At 34.5% G+C, this 13,453-nt stretch overlaps 1 protein-coding gene across 2 annotated transcripts in view; it reads right to left on the reverse strand.

The window, feature by feature from the left end:
• The window catches only part of LOC142333070 (adenylyl cyclase-associated protein 1-like), a 160,148-nt gene that overhangs the window by 109,905 nt on the left and 36,790 nt on the right, over nucleotides 1–13,453 (reverse strand). For both annotated transcript variants that reach the window (XM_075379898.1, XM_075379902.1), the window contains one exon: nucleotides 171–313. In XM_075379898.1, coding sequence (XP_075236013.1) covers nucleotides 171–313 — 143 coding nt within the window. The remainder of the gene's footprint in view (nucleotides 1–170; nucleotides 314–13,453) is intronic.

The raw sequence follows: 13,453 nt of genomic DNA on the forward strand, positions 1-13,453 counted from the left end.
AACAATTTTATGTAATTAAATAGGCATACAAAATGTGGTGTTCACATCAGATGTTTTAATTTCAAATAACTTTTAAAATAAGACTTTTGCAATAAAATATTTTAATGAATTGATAAAACTTTACAGCAAAAACTCAGAAATTAACCATAAAAAAATAGTTTGATACTTACATGCTTGTTTTTGATTTCTCATTTATTTGATAACCTCTTCTTAAAGCTTTAATATGATTTTTACCTGCATAATGTTCTTCGGCATTGTTAACTGATGTAAGAACTAATTTACATACATCACAATATGTATCACCTTGTTTCAACTGTAAAAACATAAACCAATACCATTAGATAGGTTTTAAGAACTTTATAACAGCATTAATATAAAGTAAGATATGTCAAAATGAAAACTGAATAAGTCTGCAAATTAAAGGTAACATTATTTCAGAACACTGGACAACAATGTCCCATTGTTACAATGAATACATCATTCCTAAAAGGACAAATGAAAATTTAGAATGCATTTTGTTTTAATTTAATCTTAATATTGACTATGTGTTCCTCTCCAAAAGTACTACAGAATCTAGGAATTACTAACAAAGTCTGAGATTTGGTAAAGGTAAAATAATGATATTCACCTCTCTGTGGTAAAAAGGGGGCAATGACTGTATATTAAAAACTACTATATGTACAAGCAGTTAACAAATGAAGGAACTGAGTTTCTCTTGGTGTAGGGAGTCCCTCTTAATACAAGTGCCAATGGCCTCTTCAAAGCATGATAAGCAGTGATGGGTACAGTGCACTCTACCGCCCTGTGGGTGGGAAATTCCCCCAAATATGGAGGAACTTCTTAAAGAAATCAGTAAATAAATAAATATATATATGTGTGTCTGTGTGTTTGCGATAAAAATGTGCATATCTTTAATATTATTGACATAATATTGTTAAATTATTGTAACATGTATAAACAACACATATTATGTCAATAATATTATTAAAGATATTATGTCTATTGCACTTTTTTATCACAAACACAGGTCACAATGAGTCAGCCATTGCAGTGCTTCGGGGGTAAGATCACAGATGTCTTGTAGCAAGCTCCTAAAAATGTGACAAACCAGGACCAGGTGGGTTTGCTCTTCAGCTCCACATCAGTTGCATAGTGGGCTTTCTGCAGATCTCCATTGGGTCAGGCTTTTATTGTAGATATCACGATTATGCGAATAGTGTTGATGTTGCACTACTGTCTTCTGGGAAGAGTAAATCCTGGTACCCTCAGAGTTAGATCTCTCACAAGGTTGGAGTTAGTGGTATTCTGACCTTGCCATAGAGATGTCCAGTGGTCCTTTGTGTTGAAATCGTTGGCTGCTAAAGGTGGATGTCTGGACTTCAGTCTTGGGTGCTGTTTAAGAAAATCTATATCAGCATGAATAAGTAGAGAGAGGGTTAGCATTATATTTTTCTAACTATAACTTGAGGGCTGCCAATCGTCTAGAAGTCCAGTTTGGGAGAGTGCGATATTACTCAGTAATGGTAGCCAGTAGAGCGAAGTTGTTCCAATGGTTCGCTAGCCTGATTCAGATGTGGCAGCTATAATCCAGACAGGAGCACAATATTCTGCAGTTGAATGTATAAGGGCTAGTGCACTGAGTTTTAGAGTTTTAGTGGTAGCTCCCACAAGATGAATTGGCCAACTTCTGAATCAGGCTGGCTCTAGTTTTAACTTTAGTCGATAATTTTTCAAGGTGCTGTTTAAAAGTGTTCTGTCAGCCATGACACTGAGGTATATCAGGTGTAGGTTATGTTCCAGTGCGACTCCTTCATAGTTAACAGCAAGAGCTTCCCTGTTGTTAACAGAATGCCATGACTTCAGTTTTATTTGGATTTCCCATTTTTGAAATATTTACTGATTGTGCCAAGATCTTCTGTCAGTACCGCTTCAGTTTGGGCTAGATTCGAGCTTTGGGTACCAATGGCAATATCGTCTGCATACATGAATTTTTGAGATGTAGTTAGTGGTATATCCAAGATATAAATATTAAACAATAGAGGTGCCAGTATGGATCCTTGTGATAGGCCATTTTGTCGACTATGGAAAATGCTTCGCTTTTCATTGAGATTTACTTGGAAAAGTCTATCACTCAGCAGCTCATTCAGTAAACTAAGGAATGATTTGCAAGGAACAAGCTGGTACACCTTGAGTAGTAGCATGCAGCTAGGCAGCATGGAATAAATTCCATGCTGCCTTGCTGCTGTGCTTAAAGTTGAGGGTCTTCAGCGTTTCTTTCCATTTAACTGTTCTAGCATTGTTTAGGGCTTCTAGCAATTTCTCACCTATTACCTGGTCTCTTGTGCATTCGTAAGCATTATACAGTTCTTGGCACGCTACATTCCAACAGGGAAAATAGGATTTTATTACTCCTCGAAGGATGTGTTTTTGGCAAAGCTGATTACTAGAGCATCAAATCTTTTACAGTTTTCTATTTTTGATGGGATCCATCTGATATCATCCTGTAGTAGCTTTTTGAATTTATCCCAGTTGGCTTTCCTAAAATTCCATCTAGGTAAAGAACGAGAAATCATCCTTATGATTGAGTTATGTGATGGGAATTGTTATGCCTACAGTGGTGACTATTGGTCTGTGTTAAGAATTTGGAAAGTTGTCAAGTATTTCTCTGACAGTGTGGCATAGTTGTGCGCCTGTGATTATAAAAATTAGGTCAGGATTGTAGCCCTTCCTCCACCTTGCAGAATGAAATGCGAGTTTCTGCTCAGCATCAAAAAGAGTAGTTTAAGGTTGTTTCTTTCTGCCCAATGTACAACGGTTATGCCATGTGTATTGTCATTATATCCCCAAATTTGGTGATGTCAGTTAAAATCTTCTGTATACATAGAAGGATAATTAAAAATGGGAATTACACCATTAGACCACTGTGCGCTTGGAGGTTTATAAATGCTGATGATTGTCACTTCTTTGACCTTTACATCTAGTACAAAAAACTCTTGTGAGGAAGATGAGTGGGTTATTGAAACATTATCAATTCCTATTTTAATATATGTAGCAATTTCATATTTTGGCTGATTTATTGCTGCAGAAAGTATACCCTGGTATAAAGCCTTGTGATTGAATTTTGCAATTGTCAACTGCGTGTGTTTCCTGGATTGTGATAATATCAAGTTTAAATTTAATTGATAACTTACTAATGTATTCACATTTAATACGGCTGATACTTTCTATGTTGATTTGGCATACTCTTATTCTGGAGCCAATTATCAAAATGTCCTGAGGAGGACTGTTACAAAGTTTGGTTTGCCTTGTTTTCATTGCAATGTTTTCGCTAGGAAATAAAGAGAACGAAAAGACAGTGTGGCAGTGGTAATAGAATACAGAAGGCAATGGAAAACCACTATATTAAAGATCCTAGTGATAATTCCTTGCATTGTACTATGATGCTGGCTTCTTCTGTTGAATGTTCCAGAGTAAAAATTGGTTGGATCTCCAAGAGGAACAACAAATGAAGTTAAAAGACCAATTACGTATAAAAACTTGGAATGTTAAACTTCATTAGACTGGAAAGTTAGAGAACTAATGAAGATAAATAGAATAGATGGATATATTAGGATTGTAAGGTGGGAAGAGAGTGAAATGAAAATTGAAAAAGTTACTTTATTCTTTCTGGAAGAAAGAAAGAAAAAACAGGATGGCAATAATTATGAAGAATGAAATAGCAAAAATTGGTGCAAAAAGTATGTTATATAAATGAAAGATTAATACTGTTAAGGAATGGAATGTTATTCCATCTTATTATATTTTCATCTTGAAAATATAATTAGATCAGAAAAGGACTACTGTAAACTACTGATGGGAGACTGGAATGGTGTGGTTGGAGAAGGTAAAGAAACAAGTGTGGTAGGAAAGTTTGGTTTAGAGGTAAGGAATGGAAGGGGAACAGTAGGTGAATTTTACCAATTGAAAAAATTTACTTATAACCAACACTGTTCAAAAACCACAAGTTAAGGAGGAAAACATAAAAAGCTAGGGGGGAAAGATGACTGAAGGAAGAATGCAATAAAATTGAGATAATGGAAAAGAAAGGTCAATATGATGTTCAGGAAAGTGAATTAATTACTATTGAAAGCAATTACAGAAAGGATGAATAAAAAATTAACTGGAATAGATGAACTTCCCACAGAATTTTGTAAATGCTTAAAGAAGGAAGGAGTGGAAGAAATGGATAAAACTGTAAAAGCAGTAATGATACCTATTCCGAAGAAAATTGGTACCAGAAAATGTACAGAAAAAAGAACAATATGTTTGAAAGCCCATGCCACTAAAATATTTTTGAGTTTTAAACCAGAAGAGAGTAAAACTAATGGAAGAAAATGCAGAGAAGAACAGTTTACGCTTCAGGAAAGAAAGGAACCAGATATGCCATCATGCTACTAAGATGTTTGGAGACATACTTACAGATGAAGAGGAATTGGTCTGTTTCATAGATTTAGAGAAGGCAGACAAATGGGAGAAAATGAGGGAATCTTAAAGAGAAAAAAGTAGAATAGGAAGAAAGAAGGTTAATTAAAGAATTACACATGACACAAATTGCAACAATGAATCTAAATAAGAATAAAAACTGACTGGATGGATATAGGTAAGGATGCTGCCTCTCATCGACACTATTCAACATCTGCACTAAATATATGATAAGAAACATAATAAGAAAGAGAAGAAGGAAAAAGTATAAGAGGATGAAAAATAAGACGCATAAGGTTTACTGATGATGTGGTAATTTTAGTGATGGCACATATACACTTCAAAGATTATTAAATGTCCTGTAGGAAGGAGTGAAAGAGAATGGAATGAGAATAAATATAGGAAAAAGTAGTGTGATGGAAGTAGGCAACAAAGAGGATTAGTGATATGGACAAATGAAGGAAGAATAAAGAAAATAAAAAATTATAGATATTTGTGTATTTACAGATATTTTTGTATTTTATATAGATATTTGTTGACAGAAGAAAGGATGAGTCCACAGGAAATAAAAGGAAGAGCACCAATGGAAAAGGAAACCTTTAATAAGAAGATGGAATTACTATATACGAGAGTTTTTTTTTCAAGGTCCGATCGGATGCAAAATAAAAACCCGCGCAAAAATCAGATGAACCTTTGGCATATGTGTTGCACAGCATCTCTAGTATGGCCTTCAATCATACCGCATCACTTTGTTTAGTTCTGAACATGCAGCTAGGATGTAAACATGTCTACAATAATAGCATCTCCCGCCAAGTGCGAAGTGCATGCGGTAATTCATTTTCTTCAAACTGAGGGGTGTAATGCAGCTGAAATTCATAGAGGAATAAGTAATGTGTGCGGTGAAACTTCAATGAGTGACAGCAAAGTGCGACAATGGTGCAGGAACTTTAACGCAGGATGTACAGATGTTCATGATGCAGGCAGTCCTGGAAGGAAGCAAGTGTCAATCGATGATCTCGTTGAGCGAGTGGATGAGGAAATTCGAAAAATCGTCGGTTCACAATTTCTGTATTGAGTGATTCATTTCCTGAAATTTCAAGGTCAGCTCTCTACACCATTTTGCGTGAGAGACCTCACGCAAAATGGTGTATTTATCGATTAATTTATTTATATTTTTGAAATTGCTTAAAAGTCTTAACAGTTCACTGAAACATTAAACTTTATTTAGGTGTACTTTTCACTAGACATGACTTTTTTCAGAAATGGTATGTTTGTTTTTTTAATTACATCATAAAATTCACAACAAGAAAGTTCTGAATTAATTTTAACAATTAGCAGATGTTTAACAGTAGATACTGAAAGTCTACCCCTGTCTACAGACCAAATATTCCCCGTAATTGAAAAAACTCTCTCAACTGGAACAGATATCCCAGGCAGACATCGCAAACTCAACCGTTTTAGAAATATTGCAACATGAAATATCAGTCATTTGAAACATCTTAAAAACTGTTTTCCACATCTCTTCAATAGTATCTGGAACTTTTTCAAAGCTTGAACCACAACCTACCCTTTGATTTTGAATTACGTAGTTCAACAATGTACGTTCATCAAATAGATCATCAGTATTTATGCAATCTTTTATAATTTCATTAACAACTTGTTCACTCTCTTCTAAATCAGATCAGGCAATTTCAGTTCTCAATAAAAAAGCCCCCTCCATTTCCACCACAATGGTCCAATGTTACCCATTAACGAACTCGACCGAAATTTTGGGTCGCTGTATTTTATGGATAAATTTGAAAGTGATTGGCGCAAAATTACAGTAGTTATCGTGTCCAAAAGAAAGTGAAATATATATATAAAACTGTATATCTTCGACATATATATATATATATAATAAAAATTGAAAATTTCGACAAATCTTCACGTCACAACGTGAAACCAGGACTGTCCGAGCTAATCTCGGACGTATAGTAAGCCTACATAATAAGGGCTAGGTACGGAGGGGGTGGTGTGGCAACCGCAACTGTCACATGGTGGGTGTCTTCCTCTACTGGGTCAGGATGCCCTGTAGCAACCAGCAGTTACGCTAATCCTCTTGCAATAACACTATGAACTGTTGGATAATTCATTGGTAAACAGCAGCATCCAGTTTATTACAAAAAAAAAAAAACATAAGAATCCCATTATTCATGCCTTAAAACCGCACACCATAGAAAATGTCTGAATTTTTAGTACCCCAAGTCCGGTAGTTCTGAATTACTACTTGGTTCTTGAGAAAAGGTAAGTACAAGTATTCAAATTGTCGAACAATTCCTTGCCTTTCTTAATTAATATATGTTACTACCATTTATATATTTGTTTAAAAATAAATACTTGGATAACTGTTGATTCTCTGAATTAATGGCTGCGGATTTTGAAGAAATATTTTCTTTAACTAAGGAGTATCAGTTTAAAAAAATCTTGAAATAACTGGTATAAACGTTCATTTTTTAAAGCTCAGGCCTATCAGCCCACCGGGTTGGTCTAGTGGTTACCTCGTCATCACAAATCAGCTGATTTCGAAGTCGACAGTTCTAAGGTTCAAATCTTAGTAAAGGCAGTTACTTTTATACGGATTTGAATACTAGATTGTTCTTTGGTGGTTGGGTTTTAACAAATACACTTCTCAGAAGTGGTCGACCTGAGACTGTACAAGATTACAATTCATTCACATTCATACATATCATCCTCATTCATCCTCTGAAGTAATACCTTACAGTGGTTCCAGAGGCTAAACAGAAAAAGAAAGAGGCCTATTACAATTTTTAATTATCCTAAAATTTCCTGCTGTAGAAATATAAATACGAGATACTTTTACAAAGTACGCATATGTTAAAATATAGTTGCGCTATTTTTAAATCAAACTTTTTCAATTTGATTTGCGTTTGGTTTTGGTTAAAATTGTTATCCCGGGTTTAGTGAAACTGATGAGAAGTCAAATTTTACACAGGCTCTACAACTACTACAGAAGATATTAAAAAATTCAAAATGTTCTAATGTTTAAAATTTTGTAAACGTAGTTTGAAAAAATGCATTTATTTTTTTTATTTTTTTTGGTTAAATCTATTTTCAATTTTTTCTTTTGAGTTGTATCCCGGAAAATTAACGAAATAGGAATTCTGTCTGTGTAAAATGTAAAATAATTGCAGAATTCACTTCTACCGAGAGTAATTGCTTTTCATATGAAGTGCCTTCTTATTGTATTTCTTGCATAATAAACGAGGGTTATTTTTTTTTAAGGTCCTATAGGTCGCGAAATAAAAAACCCACACAAAAACAAATGAACCATTGTGCATATGTGTTGCGCAGCATCTCTAGTATGGCCTTTAATCACGCCGCGTCACTTCGTTTAGTTCTGAACACGCAGCTAGCCAGTAAACATGTCTACAACAATAGCATCTCCCGCCAAGTGTGAAGTGCGTGCTGTAATTCGATTTATTCAGGCTGAGGGGTGCAATGCAGCTGAAATTCATCGGCAAATAAGTAATGTCTACGGTGAAACTTCAATGAGTGACAGCAAAGTGGGACAATGGTGCAGGAGCTTTAAAGCAGGACCTACAGATGTTCATGATTCAGGCGATCAGGGAAGGAAGCGAGTGTCAACCAATGATCTCGTTGAGCGATTGGATGAGGCAATTCGAGAAAATCGTCAGTTCACAATTTCTGTATTGAGTGATTCGTTTCCTGAAATTTCAAGGTCAGCTCTGTACACCTTTATGAGTGAGAGACTTCAGTACCGCAAACTGTGTGCGAGATGGGTTCCCAAGATGCTGTCTGGCCATCACAAAACAATGTGAGTAGACGCCTCCCTAACGTTTCTCCAGCGCTACCACAATGAAGAAGATTTTTTGAACAAAATTGTCACAGGGGACTAGACATGGGTCCACTTCGAAACTTAAGAAACAAAAGAACAATCCAAACAATGGATGCATTCTCATTCTCCCATTAAACCAAAGAAGTTCAAGTGAACCTTCTCCAACAGAAAGTGTATGGCTACTGTGTTCTGGGACTGGAATGGAGTTTTCTTGGTGGAATTCATGGAACGTGGCATGACCATCACTGCAGCCTCACACTGTGTGGCTCTTCAACGTCTACAAAGGGCAATTCAGAATAAGCGGAGAATGTTGTCATCAGGCATTGTCTTTCTCCATGACAATGTTCGGCTGCTCACTGCAGCTGTAACAAAGAAGCTCCTGCAGCGTTTTCGTTGGGAAGTGTTTGATCACCCACCATACAGCCTGGACTTGGCTCAATCCGATTTTCACCTCTTTGCTCACATGAAACGCTGGCTAGGAGGACATTTTGACACAAACATCAAGCTGTAGACCAGCATAGAAACATGGCTGAAAACACAGGCGGCTCTGTTCTATGACGAGGGTATTGGAAAGTTGGTACCACGCTACGACAAACGTCTAAATTGGAGTGGCGACTATGTAGAGAAATAGCGTAACTATGTAAGTACTTGTTACAAAAAAAATTTTTTATTTTCACTGTGGTTTTAATTTTGTGACCAATCGGACCTTGAAAAAAAAACAACCTTCGTACTAAAAGTTTGGACTTAGAATTACAGAAGAGATTAGCTAAATCTTATGTATGAATTGTCTTGTTTGGGAGTGAGGTATGGAAGATAAGGAAGAAAGAAAAGAACTGGATCAAGACTTTTGAGATGTGGATACAGAGAAGGATGGAGAAAATAAGATGATATTCATTGCCAGTCCGTGTAACGAACAGAGAGAAGATGTTACTTGTAAGGTGAATTTCACATAATGGTCTTGACATGCCAGTATGCAACATCTTCAGGTGTCTGAAGAAACAAACAGGGAACCATTTTATTCATCAATTCCTTAGTAAATTTGGCATGGAATTTTCATTATTCCTAAGAATGGTTATGCCATCTTTGGAGATGATCCTTCATTTTCAGATTGTCTATAATCATTATGGTTACAGGAATTAATATGAATATTAACACACGTATGAATATTGAGGATATTGTGTAACAATTAGCCATGAGTTGATACATTGTAATTAGCCATATTTTTCACAACTTGTCAATGGGTTAGTATGTTTTCTCCAAGGAAATATAACTGTTATCTTTTTTCTATTAGTACTTTTCCTTCACTAATAATAATTTATAATCTCATTTGTACTAATTAGTGTTATTTTACATTTTATCTACTTTCATTATTGATTATTGAAAAGTCTGTGAAACATTTTAAAAAGTTACCATTCACAAATAATAGATTACATTATATCATTATATTAAAATGAAGAAAAACTGTTCAATTACTGAGAAAACTATGTATGTAGTTGTCATGATTTTCTGCTACACAACCGTAGCAGCAAGAGGGCTTCAAGTTATGTTAGAATATACAAAAACCACCTTCAGTAAGTCAGTGCAGTGATTATGAACAGAATTCCAAAAATTTCTACCAATAATTAACAGTATCATGAACTGATATGAAGAGCTTCATGGTGAAGTTTGTCTGTGTATTGCTCTTTGACTGAGTTGTCCAGGACAAGTGAGGAAACTGTGGATCATTTTAGACGAGACTATACGCATAGTCTTTGTATATCCAATAAACATGTAATCTTAAAAGGTGGTATCTCAAAAACAAACATTTTGGTGAATTATCCGTAAGAGATTACAGGTTAAACCTTAGAAGATCCAGTTGGTGCAGGTTTATAAGATTAATGATAAAGAAATATGTATTCATTTCAACATCAAAGTGCTTTGCAAAGTTTTACAGAATAAAATCACATCTCAGCAACGAAATAGTGCTTCATGTGTATGAGACAGAATCATCACAATGTGAATATTGGAGATGGAAAATTCCAGCAGGATTACTGGAGATGTTCAAGGATCACCAAAGGTTGTAAGAACTAAATGGCTGTTCATTCCATTCCGACAATGAAGTGCACAGTGTCTTAATGAAAACAGAAAGGATGTTCTTCAGGTCATGATAATCAGTGACTGACCTGATCACTGTGTATAAAATCATGCAATCTTTATCTTATACAAATTATTAAGGATGGTGGTTTTGTGCTCCATTCAATATATTAATATAAAACTAATACACATTAATAACAGTGCCAAATAAATATTTTCTCTTAATTTGGAATTAGAAAAAACCTTCAAAAGCAATAAAAAGAATTCTAAAAATAGACAAAACAATCAAATACTTATACAATAAAAATAACAAAAGCACACAAATCAGAAACCAATAAAGTAATAAGATCAAATAGTGTAGTATTCCTATTACAATTAAAAAAAAGAAGTAAGAATATAAATTAAATAAATCCTTCAAAGTTAGGTGCATAAAAACAAGTGGACTTTTGCTATCCTAGAACACAAAACTGGGTGTATTATTAGCAGTTAAAAAATTACTTACTGGATGGACTGTAACCATCTAACATTCAAAATGAATAAAACTGCTGGATTGTGCTTCTCAGATAGATATAACATTGCTAATCGTGTGGAAAGAATTTCCATTAATAATACCAATAATATTTCAGTTGCTCAGTGTAAAATTTCTGGGTGTTCTTTAGATAATGAATTCTCTTGCGATGGTAAAATTCATTTTATTTACAACAAAACTAAACTTAAAAAAGTTAACTTATCCATCTAACTATATTTGTAAGCAACATTTTGTTAAGAAAGTTATTTTAAAAAAAAAAAAATCCACCTCTATCAAACCAGCCAACAGAACTGTTTTAGTGTGACTCAACATTATCGTGTTAAACTCTGTCAATGAACTTTTAAATAACTCTAATTAAAAAAGAAACTTAGTTTTTCTAAAATTATCTTAAACAGATACAATATAAATTATCTTATCTAAAAATTAAAATCATTTTTAACAGATTTTTTAATATTTCTAATCAGTAACAAAATTCTGTCATTGTATACCATTCAGAGAAGTATATGCAACTTTTTGGTATAGTATTTAGTATATAGATTTTAGCAAGCCAATAATGTCTTGACATTAATTTAATATTATGAGTTACTAATATTGTTACTTTATTACACTAATAGAATCTTATTTAAATTTAGAATTATTTTATACTAACACAAGATTCTGTTCTTATTATTTACATGCAGAAGTGTTAAGATGACCATAGGTTACTATTGTCAGTAAACTTCAACACAGCTCTCAGTAAGGATAGTCCTCAATCTTATATCTTTTTAGTTATTATTGTATTAAATTTATTATAAACAGTTCTTTTTTATTTTTGAACATAATCACTGTATTTTTTTCCTTCTATTAAAGAGAGAGTGTACTTGAGTTGCAATTAAACAATTCTGAAACTAAATACATAAAACAAGTACCCAATTTAAATTTAAATATTATCCATTTGAAATAGGCATTGGGTGCAGCAAACACTACTCCCAGTGATTCTCCCACAGTTGCAACGCTTTGAGGAAATCCTGTTCTTTTATTACATCACTTTCTATGACTCACTGCATCAGCAATCCAGTAAAAACAATAACATTTCAACTTTAGCTTCAAGCAGATGAAGAAGTAGTCAGAAGGAGTGAGTACAGGAGTATGAAGCAACTAACAAGATGCAACTGAAAAAGTCATTTTAAGCTGTACAGGTAGAGGCATTATTGTAACAAGAGCACCCAATCACCCTGTTGTAGTAGCAGAACTATCAACACATAAGTTGATAAGAAAGACTACTAGCACTCTGCCAACATCTGGCATGGTACTAAGCCGACTGAAAATATTTGTCAGTTTAATATAGATGATATTTATAGCCAAAAATACATATAATGCTATTTGATTAAAACTAGTTTAGGATCTCAATTGATATTATTATTTTAAAGAATTTTAGACTTTGCTGTTGGTGAGGGGGCTTGAGTGCTCAGTGATACAGAGTAGCTGCACCGAAGGTGCAACCATATCGAAGAGGTATCTGTTGAGAGCCAGATTAAGAAATGATTCTGAATGAGGGCAGCAGCTCTTTCAGTAGTTGTTAAGGGCGTAGGTCAGGACAACTTAAACGCCCATATCAACATCACTCAGCCCTCTGAGTACTGCGCAGCCGAAAGCAATGGAAAACTACAGCTGCTTTTTTTTCCAAGAAAATGTAGCTCTCTGTATTTTCATATAGCAATGGCAGAGGCAAGGCGCCTCTGCCATTGCTATATGAAAATACAGAGCTACATTTTCCTTCCTTGGTAAAATATTCCAGAGGTAAACTAGTCCCCTGTTCGGATCTCCAAGTTTTCAGAAAATTAAAACATTCTACGAGTCGGAGCGTGGAATGTTAATTTTAAAAAGGGTTAGTAGGTTAGAAAATTTAAAGAGGGAAATGGATAGGATAAATGTAGATGTAGTAGGAATTAGTGAGGTTCGGTGGGAAGAGGAAAACGACTTTTGGTCAGGTGATTTTAGAATAATTAACTCAGCTTCAAATAATGGGCAGGCAAGAGTAGGTTTCATAATGAACAAGAAGATAGGGAAGAAAGTAGAGTATTTCAAAATGCATAGCGATAGAATCATTAATAAGAATAAAATTAAAAACCTAAACCGACAATTGTTAACGTCTATAAGCCTAAAAGCGCCCTTGATGATGATGATGATGAGTGTGTATACAAAGAAATTGACGAAGCAATTAAACACATAAAAGGAGATGAAAATTTAATAATAGTTGGGGATTGGAAAGCAAGCATTGGAAAAGGCAAGGAAGAAAATATAGTGGGTGAATACGGGCTGGGCAAATGGAATGAAAGAGGGAACCGAAGTATAATTTAATTGCCAATACCTAGTTTAAAAATCATAATAGAAGAATATAAACTGGGAAAAAGCCACGCGATACTGCAAGGTATCAGATAGATTATATCATGGTTAAGCAAAGATTTAGAAATCAACTCACTGACTGCAAAATTTACCCTGGAGCAGACATTGATAGCGACCACAATTTAGTGATAATGAAACGTAGATTGGGG

This window comes from Lycorma delicatula, chromosome 1, assembly GCF_047948215.1.
Source record: "Lycorma delicatula isolate Av1 chromosome 1, ASM4794821v1, whole genome shotgun sequence".
NCBI lineage: Eukaryota > Metazoa > Arthropoda > Insecta > Hemiptera > Fulgoridae > Lycorma > Lycorma delicatula.